Source organism: Cimex lectularius, unplaced genomic scaffold (assembly GCF_000648675.2).
Source record: "Cimex lectularius strain Harlan isolate CLEC.00 unplaced genomic scaffold, Clec_2.1 scaffold216, whole genome shotgun sequence".
Classification (NCBI taxonomy): Eukaryota; Metazoa; Arthropoda; class Insecta; order Hemiptera; family Cimicidae; genus Cimex; species Cimex lectularius.
Genome location: NW_019392801.1, coordinates 235960 through 260103, shown reverse-complemented (window position 1 = coordinate 260103; position 24144 = coordinate 235960). Strand labels below are relative to the sequence as shown.

The 24144-nt window shown below is 37.8% G+C and overlaps 1 protein-coding gene across 3 annotated transcripts in view; it reads right to left on the bottom strand.

The window, feature by feature from the left end:
* The window catches only part of LOC106669255 (ATP-binding cassette sub-family G member 1-like), a 79053-nt gene that overhangs the window by 11358 nt on the left and 43551 nt on the right, over positions 1 to 24144 (bottom strand). For all 3 annotated transcript variants that reach the window (XM_024228061.1, XM_014398592.2, XM_024228062.1), the window contains one exon: positions 14685 to 14880. In XM_024228061.1, the coding sequence (XP_024083829.1) occupies positions 14685 to 14880 (196 nt within the window). The remainder of the gene's footprint in view (positions 1 to 14684; positions 14881 to 24144) is intronic.

Genomic DNA, 24144 nt, shown 5'->3' with positions numbered 1-24144 from the left:
TGACGATATCTTGGGTTCCAGGACACAAAGGAATTTCGGACAACGAATAGGTACACATCTCACCAAGAGCGGCAAACACACTGCTACAATTGGAGAGGAGTGATTATTCTCAGATGAGTAATACGACTATATACCGGTCACCGGCATCTGAGAGAACATCTGCATAACACGGGCATATTCAGTAAAGTGCCCATCTTTAGGTTATATGGGCATATAATATCCCATATCCTCGAATGTGAAGCAACCGCTCAACGGAGACATAATCTGGGGTATGAAAACCGAGGGAAAGGAATTGTAACAACAATGGTTAATGACCTAGTACTCGCTAAAACAAGGATCGAATCGACAGACTGAACCAAGGAACTTGAAAAATACAATAAACCTATAACCTAATAAACCAGAAGGCAGTGCATGTGTACCTAAACCACCACTTCCTACTCTCTTTTCATCATCACATACACTGTGAGATAACAACTGACACACAGTATTAAACAAAACATTAATTTGGTACATGAGGTTCAAGGACAAATTACAAATAACTAAGTACTACAGAAAAATATAATAAATATATAAAAAAATCTAAGGATGTGAGTACAAAAAGGATCATCCTTATCCGATTAAGGATATGCCATGCGAGGTTGACACGGACTCTTGTTATTTGCGTCCAAAATGAAAAGTTGCCCAAGTGTCCCCCTTAATTGACGAGTGACATTCCTTGGCTCTATATAGAGAGTGTGTAGGAATGCCACTCGATATGAAATTTTTGCTTGAGCACGGCAGCGAGAATTTTGGAGGGAACAGGACTGTTTTACTATATACTCTTTAGATATCTCGTCTTGTGTTTCACGTTTTCAGTTAATTAAAGTATTGGACTAGCTCGAATCTGTAAGTCCAAGCATGGCGAGCAAATCTGATGAGAGGACGAAACAGACGGCCATCATTTAACATTGCTATGAGTGCGGGTCTGGTCAGCCTCGCCAGGCCAACGTGCAGGTCGCGAATCTCTGCCAGAATCGAACATTCGGCGACAAAATGAAATGTGTTTTCCACCGCTCTGGAATTACACAGAGGGCACAATTCAACTACTTTTTCCATCCATGGAGTGTAATTTAAGAATAGCAACTCGCACCTCAATTTAAATAGCCAGCGGAGCTCTCTAAACGATAGACCACATAACCGGTCCGCAATCAGGCTGCATATGCCCGCACAATGATCAAGTTCCGGATATAATGTAAAACGGGACGGGACTACAGCTTTTTTCTGAAGCTCCTCATGGTGTGAAGATTTCATTTTACTCAATAAGGCCAACTGGCCACTCCATAATGACATGTGTCCACAGTCAATTCACAGTCATATCTCTGAGCCAGATCAATCCAATTCCTAAGCCAGAAAGTTTTGGCTTTTATTATTTCCAAGGCAGAGATTCTTGGCAATCTATGAGGAGGTAACCTCAACAACCTTAGGCAGTAATCAAAGTGTAACTTCAAGGTGAACACTTCAAGTAAATCGACCTCCGTTTCGAGAAACCATATGGTTTGGAGCTACTGATGGAATACCAAATAATTTTTTAATAAAAAAACGCTGGAATTTCTCAATAACTTCGAATCGTTGCGAACCCCAAGCATGAGCTCCATAACAGACTACGGAAAGACAAACAGACTTAGGGCGATGTCACACGGAGCGGTTTTGACCGAAGCGACCGAATTTTTTTATCGCGAGAAAAATCGAGGCGGTGAGTCGTTAATTGTTGTTGCATATAACCTGACAGACGTAGCGGTCGTACCCGCCTGTCGATTTTCAAACCGAGTCGGTCAGTGGCGGAGACGACCCAACGCGTCGGTTTTGAAAACGCCAGGCGGTGAGTTGTACCCAAGTATTGCATCAGCTCTGACATTTATGTTATTATGCGTTTATTTGAGCTGTTCGTACCCCACATTCTTGAAGGGTTGTTTGTTTGTCAGTCTTCTTCTAATTTACTTTTAAGATGAAAAAAATAGACGTGGAGAAAAAATTTTGTAATGCGGCATTTTATTTTACTATGTAACTCTTCAAAACTGCCCATTTACATCCTGGTAAAGCAGGTAAAAAAACATTCTTCAGGGTGTTTCCTCATCTCTGAAAACAAATTCTTAAAATGCCCTCTTTCGCTTCTCTTCTCGACAATTGGATGAACCCACATTCTCCTGTGTTTTTTTCTCCTTTCTCTTCTTCCAACGATAGTACAACAGAGACACCAGAAGTATCTCTTCATCCATGGGAACTCCATGGGGAATGGGCCAATGCCAGTTCAATAAGATTAATAAATAATAGAATTTTAGCTAATTCTCAACTTCCTGACGCCTAAGCTTTACATATTGATACTTAACCACCACTAAAAATGGGGGGGAAAATCTAAGTATTTACAGATTGTACGGTGCTGTACAGTAACACAACCGTTTTTAAAACGAACTCACCTTCCTCCAGGGCCTCTTTTAACTTTACAACTACTTGAAAGTACATCACCCTATAATTAAATGATTTCTACAGCTTTACGGGTACAAAGTATGCGTATGACTGTCGGTGATACATGGTAGTAACTAGTTTAATAAAGATTTTGTTTTGAATATTATCTGGAGGAGGAAGGGGACCTCGTTCAAATCCCAGCTCTGTGCCTTTTAAATTATAGTATGAAAAATGAAAAGTAGTTTAAACCTTGCTTGACTCTGAACAGGAATTACTTTACTTTTATTGATCAGAGAGGATTGATTTTTTTTTGTTGGGGGGAGCGAAACGGGAATCGAACCTACAACTGCAGGATCTAAGCCGAGAGTCTGACACGCCTACTCGGCTACCCGAGATCCCATCTAAATATAAATCAACTTAAATATTTATTTTTAAAGACTATTTTTCAAAACTTCATAGAGAAAAGAAAACCGAACGAGACGTAGTGTGTAGATAACTGTGAGGTTTCACTTTGTAGCCAGTTCCATGGAATGTTCATCAAAGAAAAAAAAAGTACTGCATGGGGGGAAGCGGTAAACGCTTCGGTCAAAACCGCTCCGTGTGTCAGCGCCCTTAAAGAGACCGAACTTAAATGGAAGAGGCACTAGTTCCTGGGAAAGGAAAGCAGGCCAAACTCTACTGTTAGGGAGACTAGTTTAGCTAGGGAGACCCTATCAAGAAGATGCGTGTTCATTGATAATCTCGGAGTTAAGGAAAAACACACGTCTTGTGTTTCTAGCGTATATGTATACTGATGTATTTATTAGCGAAAATGTGTAGTGTGAGAGGGCCGATGACAGAATATGAGAACCCCATTGACCCTTAATTAGGTTAATTATATAATATGTGTAGAGGATGATGGAGGAATATCAAGTACTCCACTACCCTGAGTGAATGGTACGAAACTCCTTTTATTTTGGTTAATGTAGAAAGGTCCTAGCTCAAACCTTGAAAAGGGGTAAGGGGGCAGTGGACCCGAAATACGTCAGGCAATAAAACGTAAAACAAAGAGGTTGTAAAGTTCAATAAATACCCCGATTACATGGGTGAATGGTATGTAAATAAGTAAGAATAAGTCTGAGTGAGAATGGGAATGGTTTTGAATCTAGAAACTGATTGCGTTGGGGCTGAAATGACCTGGCTGTTGATAGCCCCTGGAGCTGGCGGATAAAACCGAGGTCTGACCCCGGACTGCCAACGCCCGGGGTGAGTGATTCTCGAGGCTTGTCAGTAATTTATTGTAAATAGATAAATATTGTAAACATAGATGGAATGCCGGTGGAATGCGAGAAGCGATAGGCACAACTCTGCACATTTATGCATGTACAGGTGCATGTTTGACTTTACATAAATCAGTAATCAGCTAAAAATTAAAAAATAGATGATGTATTTTATTTCGGAAGCAAGATTTGAGTAGATCTTTTTATGGGCCGATACGGAACAGGCGGCTCGGCTAGTCTTGGGGTGGTTCTCATGAGTTTGAACTTTTTGAACATATTGAGGTAAGATGCCGTGGAAAATTGTGTGTTACTGAACTCATTTAGGCACTGGGTATAAACATTACTGCCCAGTCGAGCTCGGGTTGTAGCGATAGCTTAAAAATAGTATCGTAATGGGAGAGATGTCTCCAAGCCGGTTCACTAAACGAGGATGCATGGAGGTCGATGGCTCTTCTGTAAAATAAGTAACAAGAAACGGAAAAATGGATGTCTTCCTTATCTTTTCCCCCAGTGATTTATCGCGAAACGTCTCAAGGATGTCTAGATGTCGTCATAGAGACTGTTCTGAACCGTTATGGAATGTGACCGGGATGTGACAAGTCTAGGGATGGTTGCCTCCACCGATTCTGGAAGAATTTAGTCGTAAATAATTCCATCCCTTACCCCTGACCCTAAATTGTTCCTCTTTAATGTTTGCCTATCAATTCTTTGCTACTCATGCCATGAAAAAACTGCTCGTTCTTCCTGGCACAACCGTTAACTAACTACATCATGTATCTTGAGACATCAGCATACCTAATATTTGTTTTTATATCTATTAGGTTTCGTGGTCCGAGTGACCAAATCTTTCAATTAGTTAATCTTTAATTAAGGTTTGGGTTGAGATAAAAATGTCAGTGTCACGGGTAGTCGGTGTCCGGGTGGATCGAAGTCACGATAGCGCAAGTGGTAGAGCAGCAGCGTATTTAGCCGAAAGTCGTGGGTTCGAATCCCGCTCGTGACACTGACTTTTTTATCTCAACCAAAACCTTAATTAAAGATTAATCTGTTTTTACATTGAACGATCATTTTCTATGTGGAAAACGAAATGGAAAAATGGATGTCTTCCTTATCTTTTCCACCAGTGATTTATCACGAAAGGTCTCAACGATGCCCACATGTCGATACAGAGGGTTCGGCTTTTTCTGTTATAAACTTTGCCAGTAGATTCTACGTTCAAAATTGAACCAAAAAGTCCTTATTAACTATGGTCCGAATCTCAGCAGTTTCGGAGTTATTCCACTTTTTCTGAATGAATTTTAAATTGGTAGAGTAGAATTGGTAGTTGGTGGAGCAGTAAGAAACTTTCAATAATGATAAATTATGAGATTTGTATATAATATTGAACCTTATATAAGAAAGTACATAGTTCAGGAGTTGAGAATGTTCTAGGTAGGGATGGGCTGAGAGAAGGCTTCAACATAGGGAAAAAGCAAGGGGCTCTACTGAGCCCTCTGCTGTTTTTCGCTTTTCGTGAATAATAATGAAGAATTTATAGATTGTGTCGGCATAACTGTAGGTAAATAAAAATAAAAGCCCAAGCCCTTTAGCTTATGACGAACGCTCTTGCTCGGTATGTTGATCCGTGGAATCTGAAGTTCAATTTGGACAAATCAAGTTGGGTTTAAAAATGGTGGTAGACCTCGTGTTACAAACTTTGCCCGTAGAGTCCACATTCAAAATGCAACTAAAAAGTCCTAATTAACTATGGTCCGCATCTCAGCAGTTTCGGAGTTATTCCACTTTTTCTGATTTTTTAAGATTTCACGACCTTCCTTCAAATAAACAATGATAACTCCAAAAATAAAAGGTTTTTGACAAATCCGTTGATACCATTGAAAATTACGTTAAATTGCCAATAAGATGTAATTAATACTAAACTTGTAATTCACTTGTTTTAGTAGCGAGAACTTTGAAAAAAAATTTTTTTTTTCAAAGCTGAAAAACTTACTATGGTAATTCTAAAGTACTATTTCCAAAGCTAGAGACGAGTAAATTTCAGAAAACGTACTTCTCTTTAGCGGTGAAATTTCTTTTTTAATTACTTTTTTCAAAGATGAAGAAATCAAAGAGGAAAGGAAAAAACCACTTATTTCACCAAACTTTACAAGTTTAGTATTGATCACATCTTATTGGAAATTTAACGTAGTTTCCAATGGCATCAACGGATTTGTCCAAAACCTTTTACTTTTGGAGTTATCATTGTTTATTTGAAGCAAGGTCGTGAAATCTTAAAAAAAATCAGAAAAGTCGATTAACTCCGAAACTGCTGAGATTCGGACCATAGTTAATTAGGACTTTTTGGTTACATTTTGAATGTAAAATCTACTGGCAAATTTTGCAACACGAGTAGCCGAACACCCTGTATGCCTATCTAGGTCAAACATTTCAACTTTTAAAATTGAGTTTCTCGCTTAGAAAGAAGAAATATATAAGTTTATTTTTTATTTTTATATATTCTGTTGGTTTATTATTATATAAATTGGTAATATTTTAATTCATAAATGTATGATATTTTAATTGTTTTCCTTCCGCCCTGATTTTTTTTTTAAATCGTTAGTTGTTTTTTATATAAAACAAATTTTTGGTTGACTTCCGGCGGACGGTATTTTCCAGGCCTTTATAGCATGTTAATAAAAATCTTCCCTTATTGTAAAATGTTGAAATAATAATAAATAAAGCATTACGTAAGGTTTTAAATTTTGATGCTGTTAAATCAAGGACATCCACGATTAGCCTTAAAGTTTTGGACGGTTTGGACTCTTTTACTTTGTGATTCTTACTCTGAGGTAAAGTTGCCACTTTCATACTGCCAAATTGGTACGATTTCGATTGTCGGGGTAGAAGGAATATTAAGAGTCTTTAATTTTTTAGCTCATTTTGTTTTGGAGATATTGGTTGAATTTTCTGCAATCGTGAAATTGATCAAAATTTAAAAGTTTCGATTTTATTTTCAGTAGTGAAATGTCAAAATGAAATGCAGTTTTCCGTCATTGATAAAGTGATAAGTATAATTTACTTTCACTAATTTCGTGGTCCGCTTTACCAATTAATATATTACAATTAATTAAGGTTTTTAGTTAAGATAAAAAAGTCAGTGTGACGAGCGGGATTCGAACCCACGATCTTCGGCTAGATACGCCGCTGCTCTACCACTTGAGCTATCGTGACCTCGATCCACTCGGACACTAACTTCCCATTTCAACCCCATCTTTGAATTTTCCCTCCTTTTTGCCATTTTTCATCGGCGTATCTAGCCGAAGACCGTGGGTTCGAATCCCGCTCGTGCCATTGACTTTTTTATCTCAACTAAAAACCTTAATTAATTGTAAGTATTATTTACATTTAAGAACTAAACAAGAGGATGCCTTGCCAAAATAGTGCCATAAATAACGACCAGGGTTGTAAGAAAAAAAACTTATTTGGACTTTCACCCCGAAGGGTCGTCACTCCCTGTTGTGCTTACCCTTGGGTCTATAACTTAGGTGTGTTCGTTCACCTACGTTATGCAGCTGGATTGCTAGTATCCACCTTAAGCCTAATGCCAAGGCAATTGTCGCTTCTCACCTAACGTGTTAAGCTCCAAGGCGGCTTCGAAATCTAGGTCATTTCAGGTTGTAAGAAAATAAACTTATTTGGACTTCACCCCGAAGGGTCGTCACTCCCTGATGTGCTGACCCTTGGGTCTATACCTCAGGGGGTGTTCACCTATGTTATGTGAAGCCGTATGCCAAGGAAATCTGTGCAAGTATGACGTGAAGTTTCCATGGCTATTCAGGAACTGGGAGAGCCCAAAGTTAAGGTTTAATCCACAAAGATGACATTCGCACTCTTATTGTTGGGAAGTTCCCAAAAGATGTTCTGCCCTTTGCTCTGTGGGACCATCGATTCTGCTACTTGTCGAAGAACCATTTTCCGTCTTTGCTTTGGCCGTCGACTGGTCAGCTTCCACGATAGAGTTGAGCGTCTCTTGATCACAGCCAGTATTTCCAACAGTTGGTCCCTCTTTTCTTTCTCAGTGTCGTTATCAAAACGAGGTGCAATCGATGGGTGGAGCTTTGGCAATGATTTGGAGAGCGTCATTTGATGCTGTACGGTACTCTTTGGTAGTCCTTAACAGAGCTAACCTTTGGGCCTGTCGATATACACAATACGTAAGTGTACGATTCGTCGATATACACAATATGTAGGTATACACAATCTAATTTAAATTAGGTTCGATGGATATTTTTATAAGTATAGGTAATACCACCATCTAACCAAGTCCGCTACTTTGAGTCTAACTTAGACAGTCCTACAAGGAACCCACATAGAAGATTAAAAATACAAGAAGTTAACAAAAGATTACTTGGACACCTACTGGGCCAAAATCATCACTAAGCATACATAACAAATCAACCGCTTACAAAACCCTCATCAGCCCGATTTGGACTTACGGATCTGTGGAGCTCGGCCAAATCCTTCAACATCCAACGAATCCTTTGGATCCAATGTTCTCCCCCGTAGTCTCAACTCTCCATCCTACGTCACGAATGATCTATAAAGATCTTAAGGACTCCTGAATCACCACTATAAACTCGCCATCCTAACCCACTAGCCCAAACCCTTTCATCAACGTCTCACCCTTATAATCTTCCACATCGTTTAAAACGAACACCTGATGACCTTCTATCTTAACACTACCAACTAAATATAAGGAAGTACCAGCACTGGGTGGTATCTAATCTCACTGTCTCTTGACAGATAATTATGTTTAATATTTAGGGTGAGATGCGGTCTGGAGTGATGTAGGTTTAGAAAAACATTTTCTTTATCGGGCCAACGTTTCGACCTTTATTGAGATCATCTTCAGGGCTCAAAGTGAGTGTTTTCTGTATACATCACGGTTGTGTGCCATATAGGGTGAGAACGACACACAACCGTGACACATCACCGTCACTAAATACAGCAAATTATTTTTACTTATTAAATCCGATATATTTAGTGATCTGATTGAACAAATTAATTTTTTCAATTAATTATTTTTAAGAAAAATGGCAAAAAGGAGGGCAAATTCCAAAGGGTTGAGATGGTGTCCGAGTGGATCGAAGTCACGATAGCTCAAGTGGTAGAGCAGCGGCGTATTGAGCCGAAGGTCGTGGGTTCGAATCCCGCTCGTGACACTAGCTTTTTCATTTCAACCGAGACCTTATATAAAAAGAATAATTTACAATGTTGATCCTCTTCTAAACTTTCGTAGAGATTTGAATAATTTTATTATTAAATAAAAACCACAAACAACTTATTATAATTGATGTAGGTTCCAGTTATGATAGCTCAGGTGGTTAGCGGCGTATTGAGCCGAAGGTCATGGGTTCGAATCCCGATCGTGACACTAGCTTTTTCATTTCAACCAAGACCTTACATACAAAAAAATTATTTTTCCTATTTGCTTAATGTATTTTGTACAAATAATAATAAATTTACAAAAAGTTTTAAAATTTTATTTATCAGCTGCTAACGATAGCCAGACATAATTATCAAACTGTTGCGAACCCTCGTAAGAAAAAAAAAACTCGTTGTCTTGAGACTTGATAATTATTTGTAGTTTAGATAAAGCTGCAGTGTTTTTTTTTCAATATTACGAAGTTTACGAGTAATCGTAAATATTCAACTTAGCATTTTTCCCAATAAAAAATTAATTTATGCGGATCATGGAAATTACGTCCTTCTACGACTTAATTAAAATTATTCAACCAAGAGTCACGTTTTATTTAATATTGTTAACAACTTGTGCAATAGGGGCGTCGGTGGCCGCAACGGTTTAGGCGTTGACACGGCGCTCATCACTGTAAGGTAAAGGTCCCGGGTTCGAATCCAGCGGCCCTGCATCCGAACCCGACTTACAATTGGGCATTAAAAAAAACAAAAAAAAAACACTTTCTGGCTTTCTTTATTGGCTTTACCTTAAAATATGCCTGGTCAGGCTTGATACTTAGGGTGCTTTTATGCAAATATGTCAGATGTATTACTATAAGTTGTCAAAACATAAACCAACAAGGTCTTTGAATAATTTGAACAACCTGTAACAAGTGCAATTATCAACTTAGAAATCAGGTGTTAAGTATTTTGAAATCATTTCGACAGGAGAAAAAAGATTATAAAAGGAATGATTGTGCAAAAGAAAAAGTAATCAACCTCTTAAAGATATGTAATAATTGAAGGAAAGGATATTTTGCAACACTCTCACCATTATCCCACCGATTTTTAATCAGTTTCCGGACAATTACGTTATCAATGAAAAATTTAGTTTAATCTATATTAACCGTTAATTTTATTGCGATGGTACTGATTTGATATCTAATCGCGCTTAACCGTGTTTATTTCGATTGCAATTAAACGGCCGAAATGGATTACTTCCATAACGGATTTTGATGTAATAAAAAGCTTGCATAACGGAGGAAGAAAATAGCTTAATGATTATGGTTTGTGGCCGGGTGAAAGCGAGATCCCACGGACACGAGGTCACTGTGCCTTCGCTCTTTATATTGCAAGGTCGTCATTATTCGGAATAATTGGCCAGAAAGTTAAGAAAAGTGTAGTTGGCAAGCTAGAAAATTGCATCACGGCATTTCTCGTGGAAGGAGGAAAGAGGTTTTTTTTTTCAGTTCGTCATTCACCGCGAAGCTTCCGTTTCAACAACCTACTTTAAATTCGCATCCTTGAATGATAAGATCTCTGGGAAATAATAAAAAAATAAATTAACTCTATCTGATTAAAAGAAATCTTAAAAAATAAACAATTTAGGCAACAGAAATTTCTAACATGAGTTACTTCTTCATTATATAATTTATTTAAAAAAAATATGGGGCAGATAAAGTATGCAGGTTGTTAAAAAATTCCGGAATGAAATCATTATATACTTAGTCTAATATATTTGTTTTTGACAGTCTTGTTTATTCAATTTATATCTTTAATCTTTCACTAATCCTTTATTGAGCTTAACTCCGACTGGATTTCTTTCGTGTAATCCGGATTTGTTATGTTGTTACGCGTGATTCATCGGCCATGGCTTTGGATTTTGTATTTTTAGTGGCGATCAACCTCCATGGGTTTATGACAGGTTGGCTGAGCAGCTCCGGTAACTACACACCGACGGTAGAACACACCCCCGGCAGCACTCCTCTTTAGTCCAAAAATGAAAGCATCTGTATTTTGTACTTATTTGGTATTGCGCAGGTCATCTGAGTAATGTGGATGCCACTACCAACGTCCAGTTGATTCTCTTGCCATCAGATAATCTCTACTGTGATTTCTCAGATGGCCTCGCTGCTCCCGCATCCCAAAAAGCTCAATCAAGCCCAGCTGGCTTCTGTAATCTAGATTTTGAGCAACAATTTAAGGATTTGTAGAAAGACAAACATATTGTTTATATTCGAGGAATTGTCCTCAAGATACTTCGAAAATTGACTGGCTAGGCGGTGTTGTCTTCTAACTTGGTCTTACTTAGCACACTGTTTGATTGATTACTCTGACCAATACCTTACAGGTTTCACAAAGACGAGTTGATTCTCTTGCCATCAGATATCGATGGCCTACACAACATCAGCATAGACAACTCTATGCCTCATCTCAATCAACCCGAGGTCTCAGTCCAGAGCTGTCAAGCATCCATACTCAGTAGCAGGACCAGCAAGGATATAGCCATTGTGACAAGTCGGATCGAATCGATCCAGGAAGCTGCAGAAAGAAGATCCTGGAAAACGCGCCAGCCGATGTTAGTGAGCATTGTTTCAGGTAAGTCCTCTAGTGTATAATTTCATCCCCATATTGTCAGACGGATCAAGACTGCTTCTTTCCGTTTTGTCGCCCGAGAAGAGTTACAGTGTGCAACATTCGTTTTTATTCCCCTTAGTTATTTATCTCGGCCCTATCCTTTCTGCCATTGCTGCCACGTCCTTTGTTTTTAAATTATGCCAGTATTTGGGGTGAACTGTAAATGACGTCTTCATCGATGCCACGTTTCGCGGTAATGTCTGCATTCTCATTCCCCAAAATTCCGCAGTGTGCCCAGATAACCAACTCACATTTCTTGATTTTAAAGCATTGAGGGAAAGGAGAATATCCTGAACAATCAGTCAGCCACATTATGGGACTCCTTCAACACCAGCCGCAGTCAACTCGAACACTTATCCCATCAACAACCCGAGGACTCAGTCAAGAGAAGCAGCCGCACTCAGGATTCCGTTCCCAAGAACTCATCATCAACAAAACAAGAGGATCTTTAGCGTCCGCACCTGGCCTATTCGGGCTTATCGGACGTTTTGATTCTCACGATGAGAGCTGACGCACCTCCGCATACGACGGAATGGTGTTACCGCCGCAGCATTGGTGTAGAGGCGCCCCAGCTCCTAAGGGCCGAGACAACCTCGCTCTCCGCTTGTCCACTCCGAAAGGTTGGGCCCGCATTGTTCAAGGGTCGTATGCCGCACGCAAAGGGCTAACAGGCCGAAATACATCAGCCTGTTCTCCCGCGTACTCCCTAGATAAAGAAGGCCACTCCATCTCCCTGAGTATAAGGGCTCCCCTAGCGTAGAAACTTCCGGGAACGCCCCGGCAGCGGTTTAGTTTAAAGTGGAATTGCTAACCACACCCTAGATGAGCACCGCCTACGGTAAAGTCTCTTATCGAGCTCAGCCTACACCTGCCATGCGCATTCGAGGGACGCCATAGGCTCAGCCTAGGTGATCCGATCCTTCGCTTCCCCAACGGTACCACGCCGGTCATACGCACAACAATGCAAAGCATACTCGAGTCAGAGACAACGATCACTACCCGTTTCCGTTCGCTTACTCCGTTCGAGGGGATATAGCATGATCATCGCATCCTCAACGCTTACACGCTGTCGTCCGGTCGCAACGTCTCCCGTGAGGCCGGGGGTAATTACGCTGGCCCTACGCAAGCTTCACGAAGGTCACATATAGAAATGATTAAGTTCCCGCCAGAGGCGTCACCACGCGCCACCACGAATCCATTCCCAGTGTAACTAGGGCTGAATTTGGAAAGTTTAGTTACCCCGTGGTACAGGCGGCCATACACCCTCCCCCGTCTATGCAGACAGGATCTAGTGCACTGGCCCTCGTGTGACTCTGCTAAGGCACCCGCCGCCCATGCCGACTCTAGGCCGACACGAGTACAGCTTGTGCTTCAGAGAGGTTGTCACGCCCTCTGGGCTGCACCTTTATTTTGTGCCCGGACACCCCCCCTTGCAACCAAGGGTTAGGAGGGGTCACAGGATAGAATGAAGGAACTCGGATTGAGAATAAAGGTCGTGGATGAGAACACGAGGTGAGCCGTTTCGGGATCTCGAGTCTCAAACCACACTATACCACCCATCGTCGCCGTAGTTCCACACATAGTGGGCCACGACTCCTAGGGTGGGTGAGACGAGATGGCCTTTCAAGAGTCGAACAAGTCGGCCCTATCCCAGCCAGTCGCCTCAGGGGGTGAATCCGAGTCTGCAGGAAATAATTCACGTAGGTCGGATTGGGATCCTCAATCGCAAGTATCCACTCTTCACAATCAGTGCGCTCGTGGTGGGCGACCAGTTCCTCAGGCTTTCGCAGTTTCCGTTCAGGCTCCCTGCTACTCGCCGAAGGAGTAGCACTCAGCAGCAGGACCAGCAAGGATCTAGCCATTGTTAAGTCGAATAGAGTCGATCCAGGAAGCTGCGGAAAGAAGATGCTCGAAAACCCGCCAGCTGATGTTAGCGAGCATCTTTTCAGGTAAGTCCTCTTGTCAATAAGGTCACCCCCAGAGTTATAGTTGTAGCTGACTTGCCTTGGTTGTTTGACGTTCTGTTTGTTCCCATATTAAGACGGGCCAGTGTAGGTCACCTAGGTAGAGTCTCCAAGAGTTCCCGTTGTCCCCGCACCCCAAGCTGGCCAGAGTAATCCAAATATTGAGCTATAATTTAGAAGCTCGTAGGAAGGCTAGATATTCGAGGAATTGTTCCCAAGAATTTCTGCTACTGGTCAGGAGGTGTTGTCTATCACTTTTTAGCAGATTTGGTTTTAAATATTATAAAAAGCCGCTTACAATCTGCTTAGCTTTTCTACAAAATCCAAAAGATTAACCGATTGGGGAAAACAAACAATGAACAATGCATAGTTTTGAAAAAATCTATTAATGGCCATACCCAGAAGCCTAAAATATCAGCCAATTGTTTGCGTTTGATGTAACCGAGAGTGTGGCCAGTTTAAATTCAAGGTTGATGGCATATTGATCAGAAAGATAAATCAAAACAGACGAAAACAGTATACTTAGTTGGTTGCATAATGCCACATTACTTAAGTCCTTATGAATATAAACACCGTTAAATCCTTATTCAAATAATCACTATTTGATTTTTTGTTTAATGTTTATAAAACATAGTGTTCAAAGTGACTCAATAAGAGGTTTGCCACCAAATTGACTGTAGGTGTGTTGCATTTCGACCTTGTGGCAAATGGGATGGCCATCGATTCTGAGCTTTATATGGAGTGTCAAGAAACAAAAAGATCAATGCAACAAGAAAACTCTTTTGTAAAAAGGACTCCAACTACAAGGAAGTTAAATTAGGAGTTTTTATCCTTGAAACCGAAGTGGTATCGTCAAAATTCAAATGCCTGGAAGACAAAAGCAACGTGGAATTTTATATATAATTTTATCTTTGAATAAAATTGTCCTTATGGGAAAGAACGTTTATAGACAGAATAAAACAACTAGTACAGTATACAGATACATGTGAGTTAGAGTATCTACAGTAGATGTGATATACATACACTATATACACTAGCAAATGATAGGTAGTAGGATTAATGTATGTGATAGTTATAGTATTGTCTGTATTAATTTTTAATGTTAAAGATGTAATTTTTCGTTTTTTTCTTCTCGTGTTGTAAAGTAAACGTAAAATGTACTTACGACTAATATTTTTGCCTTTTTTGGCAGTCCGTTGCCCAATTTGAGATTGGCAGCCATTATCATTATTTCCATAACGTTAAACATTGGGTTCAGATGGTCCTCCTGCATAATGTAGCAGGATTGCTTTCTCGAGCCGTCTTTTCCCGGCCTGATGATCTGCCCGTCCATTCTGACTTCACCGCTCATACCGGTTACGCTGAAAAGTGAGGAAATACGTTGCAATAAAATATAATAGAACAACAAAATCTTATGCCAAAATGTTTTTCAAATATTAAAACTGGTGTCTTGAGCTTGTAGAACACATAAATAGAAATATAGTTGGGTCCAGAGATAGATGAATAAGTGGATAAATCGAGTGATAAAGTAATGAATAAATAAATGATGAGATTTCTCCGTGTTGTCTGCACGGTGACGAACCTTAAATTTGCCAACATCAAACCAATGAGGAAAGGCAGACGAAAATGATCTATAACGGCCAAATTTCACATAGTGAATTGCTAGATAGACATCTAAATATGTATGTATATATTTAGATAGATAAATATATGATTAGATAGAGGGATCACTATATAGTTAGATAAATAGATATATGAATGAGTAGATATAGAAATGTATAAAGAAACGGATAGTTAGATGAATGATTATACATATGTGATGATGGTTATGCAAATAGATGGATGACTATGTAGATAGATAAATAGATGGATATATGGATGGCATTCCATCTAAATATATCGTTAGATATGTCGCTAGATGAATATATGAATTTTTAGATATATCAATGTATAGAGAGATGAATAGGTATATATAAATATAAAACTGATCGATAGTAAGACATAAATATATAGAGTTATGGATAGCTAGATAAATGATTAAATGGATAAATAGATGAATATAGGGGGACCGCGGTAGCCGAGTGGTTAGCATGAGAGACTCTCACGCCGCGGTCGTGGGTTCGATTCCCACCGTCGCCTCTAGCCGTTTTTTCCCGATAACCCCCAATTTGAACACACAAGAATTCGTACTATGGCTAATATGCAAGATTATAAGGCCAATAAAAAAAAAAAAAAAAAAGAATATATGTATAGATAGATATATAAATATAAAACGAGATGGATAGTAAGATACATAAATATGCAGATTTATGGATAGTTAGATGAATGATTAAATAGATAAATAGATGAATTTATGTGTAGATAGATATATAAATATAAAACGAGTTGGATAGTTAGATATATAAACGTACAGATTTATGGATAGTTAGATGAATGATTAAATAGATAAATAGATGGATATATGTATAGATAGATATATAAATATAAAACGGGACGGATAGTTAGATACATAAACATACAGAAATATGGATAGTGGTATGGATGATTAAATGGTAGGTAAATATATAGAGAGATGGATAGTTAGATGGGTTATTATATAGATATATAGATGCATATATGGATAGGTACATAAATAGATGGATAAATGTAAAAAAAGATGGATAGTTAGATACATAAATGTATGTAGATATGGATTATTAGATAGATGGCAACATAAATAAGTAAATATATGGAGAAAGTATGGTTAGATGATTTGTTATATAGATCTATAAATGCATATATGTGCTGTAGGTACATAAATAGATATATAAATATAGAAACAGATGGATAGTTAAGTATATAAATAGTTAGGTTGATTGTCAGATTAGTTATTATATAGATGCATATATGGATAGGTGCATAAATAGATAGATAAATGTAAAAACAGATGGATAGTTAGATACATAAATATATATAGATATGGATTATCAGATGGATGGGACCATAAATAAGTAAATATATGGAGAGAGGATGGTTAGATGAGTTGTTATACAGATCTGTAAATGTATATGGGTGGTATAAGTGCTATACTTAAATAGAATAATAAATGCAGAAACAGATGGATAGTTAAATATATAAATATATGGGGTGGTGGATGGTTAAATACTAAGATTATATAAATAAATGGATGGATAGAAGAAAAAGTAGAAAATATACACGGCCGCGTCTAGGTTTACTGAATATAATTTTTATAAGAAATAATTTTATCCTTAAAATGCAATGTAACCTTTCAAGCTTATCAATATTTCCATATAATTACAAAATCAATTTAATACTTAAAAAAATCTGTAATGAAAAAACCTCAAGTACAGAAAAAATTAAAGAACTGACTTTTCCTCATGAGGTTGTTATTTTTTTTTTTTTTTTTAACGTGAGCAACGAACACCAGGATAAAAGACGGTGCCGGTTTAACTTCTTGCTTTTTCTTGCAGAAACCCCATGTCCTTGCCAAGGATGGACAGGATCTCGAGGCTGGGGAATTTCGGGCCCAAGGTAAGCCGATTTACATTTACTAGCGTGGAAGAAAGGATCGTGTGCGGGCGCGTAACGAATTATCTTTCCGGAAGTAGTTTGTTTTACTTTTTTTTTTTTTTCAATAGAAAGCTTTTGGCCTGGTACTGAATAAGCCGATTTTAAAGAAGAAAAAAAAAGAAAACACCTTTTGAAAATCGATCCTTTGATCGAAAACGAAGGGAAAAAGAAAAGAGAAATTTTTACACTAAACTAAATTACGAAAAGAAATTTTTACACGATATTAATCCGGCCTTATAGTCAGAACAAAACCATAAATCCCATTTCCAGCGTGTTTATAAATAAATAACTTTCCCTTTCCGTACCGTGACGATGGTAAGAAAATGAAAAGACAAGATTATTAACTTGACGGCTTTCATCAAAGTTGGGCGTAGAAAGTATTTTTTGATCAACGGGCCGCTTTGAGAACGGAAACAACGGATGGTGCAACAGCGAGAGCAGGCGGACCGTTTAAATTTAATAAGTTCGTCAACCCGACCGTCAACCTTCACAAATCTTATCTTATTAAACCCTGTGATCTATGGAGAAACGGAACGGGCATTTGTAGAATTGCTAATACGACTGTTCAATGGACAGGAACAAGACCATAGAGGAGAAAAATAAAACAACCTAACAATCACAAACAAAAAGAAAAGTTCATTTATCTATAAAAAAATAAGTTTCTAATTAAATAAACCAAGAGATATAAATATTAAAGCGTGCTCATCTTATTAATCAAGGATCTTAATTATAATAATATATATAAAGTTTTAATTTCACTTAAGAGAAATAAATTTGTTTTAATTACTAAAAACGTGTAATTAAAACGTTAATAAAATATTCAAAATTGTCACCTTCTCAAAACCTTAGCAATGGACTTTTCAACATGTCATTTATCATGAAAAATGGATCAAGGCAAGGTTCAAATAAATTATAACTAGTTTTTGAAGAACAGGCATTCATCAATTTTACAAAAATCGCTTTTTAAGTGATGTTACCTTGTGTTACGCGCAACGTGGTCTATTTAAGAAAATCGACGTCTGTGCAGGTTTTATTTCTACTCCTGGATTTGTTTTTTTTGTTACAATTCTGCTAGTTAAGCACTAGCAGCATGTCGTTAGCAGTTGGAATTAGGACACCCAAAGAAAAAAGTATTCAAGCGTATTAAAAAAAGTATAATTACAGAATATGGCGGGAAAAGAATTAACATCGAGTATTAATCCTTAGAATCTTTAGGTAGATTCGTAGATTTTCAATACTCTCTCACTCTCTCACTCTCTCTCACTTTTGATTTTAGGCGAATTATATGTGAAGACGATGTGCACCATAACGTGATATAATTACAATGTACCTCGTTAAATATAAGAAAGTTCCTTGAGACCTAATTTTGCGAGTAAAAATAAAATGCTAAATCAAAACCAGAAATTGAGTTAGATAGATAGATAGAGATAGAGAGAGGAGAGAGAGAGATTGTACATAAAGAGAGAGAGAGAGAGAGAGAGATTGTACATAGAAAAAGAGAGAGAGAGATTGTACGTAGAAAGAGAGAGAGAGAGAGATTGTATATACAAAAAGAGAGAGAGATTGTACATAGAAAAAGAGAGAGAGATTGTACATAGAAAAAGAGAGAGAGATTGTACATAGAAAAAAAGAGAGAGAGAGATTGTACATAGAAAAAGAGAGAGAGATTGTACATAGAAAAAGAGAGAGAGAGATTGTACATAGAAAAAGAGAGAGAGATTGTATATAGAAAAAAAGAGAGAGATTGTATATAGAAAAAGAGAGAGAGAGAGAGAGAGAGAGAGAGAGAGATTGTACACAGAAAAAGAGAGAGAGAGATTGTACATAGAAAAAGAGAGAGAGATTCTACATAGAAAAAGAGAGAGAGATTGTACATAGCAAAAAAGAGAGAGAGATTTTACATAGAAAAAGAGAGAGAGAGAGAGAGAGAGAGAGACAGAGATTGTACATAGAAAAAAAGAGAGAGAGATTGTATATAGAAAAAGAGAGAGATTGTACATAGAAAAAGAGAGAGAGAGATTGTACATAGATAAAGAGAGAGAGAGAGAGAGAGAGAGAGGGAGAAAAAGAGAGAGAGAGAGTCCCTAAACAGTGACAGTTGTGTTTAAGGATGGTTTTTGGTTAGTTTACCATCCCTTCTGTCCTCAGAACCATTCAGAACCAACTGCCCGATCATTTGACGTCTCGTTATACGTTTTATCTGTTTGTAACATTCATTAATTAACGGTACAATTTAATTCCTTTTTCCCCCTTGGGGATGGGGGTCAGAAGTGGGTAATCGTCGGCGATTTCTTTCTCGTTGACTGATAATCCGCAAAGTTGTGTGAGAAAAAAAAAAACTATGGCTTCTCTTCCAAAATTTCGAATATCCTAAAATCCCTTTTCACACAAACAGCATCAGAGGTCCGAGGGCGTGAAGGTTTATCCAATTTTTTTTAGGTTAAATGTGGTGTTAGGCAGGGTTGTCTACTCAGTCCAGTTCTGTTCGCTCTCTTTCTTGATGATCTCCCCTCGACTCTCGAATGTGGAGTCCGAATAGGCAACGTTAGCAAAAAAATTGGCTACAAAATAATATTAAAATATTCGAATCATATTGCACCCAGTGGAACCTGACAGTTAATCTCAAAAAGTCCAAAATCATGATTTTCAGAAGAGGGGGGAGAATAAAGGCGACAGACCGCTGGCTTTTTAAGGGGGAAAGAATTGAGGTGGTGAACGAATACAAATACCTTGGAGTCACGCTCACCCCCCAACTACACTGGTCACACCATCTGGAAAAGAAAATATGTGCGAAGCTTGCTCTCTGTAAAACCTGGACCCCATTGATGAAACAGAATTCCGATCCACGTGAAATTTAATGTATTCAACTCGGTATGTCGGTCAATCATCTGTTACGGCTGCCAGATATGGGGCTACCAACAATACGAAGAAGTCGAGAAATTCCAAAGATTTTTTATTCGTCTCGCTCTTCCTAACCCTACCCCAAACTACATGATTTATTTAGAAACGTCCACTGACCTGATTTATATATACACCTTAAAACTTCACTTTTCATTTATTATCAAAATTTTGAATTCCCCTTACATAAAATTGGCAAAAATAACTGCGATCGAAGTCATCAGGAATAAGATCGCCTGGTATGGCCAATGGCTTACGCTCTTTCAGAGATTTGAAGTAACCTGTCCCACCTACGAAAACCTTGCTGATTGGCCAGCTCTCTTTTTAGATCTGCTATCTAGATTCAAGGAACGGCATCGGAACGGTTGCTTACTCCGAGCTCAGTGCTTAACTTTTCCTTATTCAAAGACTTGTCCCACCCCCACACTTTATTTAATCTACAGAGAGAGAACCTTAATTCCCTTAGTCTTTCAAACTTAAGATGGCTACTAAAAACCCGTTGCGAGGCCCTTAACTTAAACTCTGCACTTTGATTGAGGGGCAAGGAGGGGTTATGTGCCCTTTGCAATTCTCAATCTGTGGAAACCGAATGTACAATATTGGGCGAGATAAGGTTGTTGCACTTGGGATCTTTTACCCTCTCTAGGAGCACTGTTAAATCTGCTGGATGGCCCAGATCCACGGGCGCTCACGCAGTATGTCCGCCACGCCTGGAAATATAGATTAGACCTAATTATGGAATTCAATTTCTAACCCCTCCAATTCATTCTCTCAATTTCCTTTATATAATATATGTCTTTATTATATCCGATTTTTTGTCCCTTTACCATTAAGACTTTTCCCCTCGGTTTGTTTTCTATTAGAAGTAGTTTTACTATTATGTTCAATCTTTTTTGATGGTGTACTAGCATGTAGCGAATAATGTTATAACCTCGCTTTAATTATTATTATTTCGTTTATTCTTTTTCTCTTGACAACGATCTCCCGCAGACGGACTGTGATCCATGCCTGCATTATGCATTGCTAATAATCATTTTTATATATGTACTTAAAAATAAAAAAGCATATTAAAAAAAAAAAATTAAAATTTGTCCTTAATATTACCATTTTCATATCCTTTCCGGGAGGTTCTTTTATATTGTTATACTTTATTATTAACGTTCATAGAGATGTACATTAAGGTGAAAAGCTCCATAGCACAGAATACAAGTACATCGATCTGTAAGTACAGTGCAGGTAGTATAATGTATGAAATATACTATATAAAATAAAAGATACTTTAAACGAGAGTTTTTCTTATTTATACCTGTGATTAATTAAATTTGATATCAGTTTATATATGTAAATCTTTAAAAAAAGTGGAAAAGGATGTGGGATGGAAGGTTTCTGAGATGAGGGATTGTGTGACAAGATAATTGTTTTTGAAATGTCTTTTAGCTGTTTTTGACTAATTCAAGGACAAATTGAGTATTAAAGTCGTTTCGATTGGTTAAAATTGAATAATTAGAAAGAAATATTGTTTCGGAGGATTTTGGATTGTGTTTGGTTGAACCTAAAAGTTCGATACCGTTTGTCTAAATCGGTCGTTCGTTTTATAGAGTCAGTTTTGATTGTTTGTCCAGCAGTCTTTTCAAAAGTTCGAAGCATTCTTTTTCAGTGTGTATGGGTTCAATGTAATTTGTCAATGTATAGCTCAAGGTGGTGCGAGAGAAAATCCGGGTTTTCAACATTTCGTTGATGTTCACATTTTTATATGTTTGTCCTTTTCATCCGCTTGAATCACTTCTCAAGAAATGTGACATGTTTGCAGGTTTCTTGTTTAGGTGAAAGCATATTTACGAGAACAAAGGATTTATCATCCGCAAGGTTGTACGGATAGTTTCAGATGATTCCTAAGACTCTTCCTTCGAGTACTCCTGTATCTGTGCTATCTAGTCTAGTGGCTATCCGATCGTAGACATCCAATGTACAACGGATAAAATAGGGTTTTTCTAGCATTCTGCCCATTATGGACAATAGACTAAATCTTTTTAAAAAGCTAGTTGCTACTCAGAGTAAGTTGTTCTCTATGATCCGGATTTCGAGCCTACAGCTCATCATCAGGTTGAAGGAGCGTTACAACCACGTCCCTCGACATGAATTGTAACGGTTAAACATTATACACAACAAACATGTTTAATAACATGCAAAAAAACCTAAGAAATAGGTTCAAAATCGCAAATAATCTAAAAACAATACTAGGTGACAATTTTAGTAACATTGAGAAACTATAACAACTACTAATACTAACTAGGCCAACAGCATACTTTCAAGGCAGTCATGACCCTTGGTGGTTTTTGCTTAAAAAAAAAACAAAAACACTATTTTAATTACCCATCTGATTTTAATTAAAAAGCATTAATTTCAAGGATCGTTGCTGTTTCGTTGTTTCTTCGAATTTCTGACATATATCTTGTAATAAAAGGCATAGGGAAGTCCAGATAGGAAGATTAGAAGAAAATAACATATATTTTTTTTTAAATTATTCGTCCTTGTGTTTATTATCGAGCGTACAATTAAAAAAATATGTCAACGATCCTTTCTGGCCTAGTGCCCTTGATCCTTCGCATCGACCAAGGCGGAGTTCCTAATCGCAGTGTAAAAGGCGCGAGTGGCGAAGAAAGCGGATTGGATTTATGCGCCATTCGCCCTCAGCATAAATCTCGAAAATGGGTCAGGCCAAAAAATGTATCGTGCTTGGCCCGTTGTATAACCCAAAGGGGCAGATAAGCCGGTTGCGAGTACAAACGGCGATAGTCAAATTATGTAATATGATGTGCGTACAGCTGACCCCCTACACCTATGACGAAACTTCGACCGCCGGTTTATTTCCCAACTGCGCTATTATAAAATGGGACTGGCTTCGCGTTATTTCAAAACATTGGCGCTTATGCTCATTTTCACATAGAAAATCTTACAAACTCGACAATTGGCCAGATAGCAATTCGAACCCACGTAATTGACCTTTTGAACAAAAATGAACAAACAATGATCTCTCTCAATGACTTTTAAACAATAAATAATTGAAAAAAAATATTTGCCTTCTTTTGAGCACACATTCTCATAAAAATATCAATTAGCTTTAATCTTCAAGTAGTAATCGAGCCGGATAATTAAGGTGTTGCTACAACAGCTAATTCCTTTTTCTAAAACCCAGATATCTATTTTAGCCAATTCTTACATCAAGGAAGAAAATCTTTCAGGATGACATTTACCAGAAGGAGAGGTAGGTAGGTCAGTTTCTCAACCAGCATTACAAAAATCACGATATTGTTATACATAACTTTAGAATCTAGTGCTATTTTTTCTTTTTTGTTTCAACACTCGTTATACTTGTAATTTATTACAGGAAACAGGTTTTATTTACGAGATTTAATTCTTTACTTAAATCCCACCCAACAAAAAAAACTAGTTTAATTATCCCAAAAAAATTATATGTAAATTGTATTTTAACCTCGATAGATTTCAAAATGTAAAAAAGATTCGTTTCTTCGTTTTAAATTTTAATTAACTATGCGGGTTGCGGCGAGTCTATCCGTGTAGACAAAATTAAATTCTAATTTTTATTACGTAACGTGAAATTTTTTTAAAGGCTTTTTTGGTTAATTAAACACACACTCAATACGCACTCACACATATAAATACATTCACGCCTATGTAAATTGCATTTATTCTAATTAGTAGATGGAGTGCTCAATATTTTTCCATCGAGTCAAGTCATGAACCCAGCTCGAGGGGCGATGGAGATGCTATTTCACCATCAGCCCCTCCCCATTCACTCTAATAAATACACTCACTCATAAAAACACATACACAAAACCCTTATTTTGACGGCTTTATAGACTTATTGTCTTTTTATACTTATCATTTTGTTTTTTATAAAAACACTTTTCCATGTGGTTTTTTTAATTTTCTGCCTTATTTTTATATTAATTTTTTTGAATATTTAGGGAATTTACACCCATCGAATGTAGGTACTGATGATCGTTGTAAATTTCCCGAACGTCCATAAAATTTAATGCAACAATAAATTCCTCCATCGACCCAAGTCACGAACACAGCTCCAGGGGCGACGGGGATGCTATTCCATCAGCCCCTCCCCATTCACTCTAATAAAT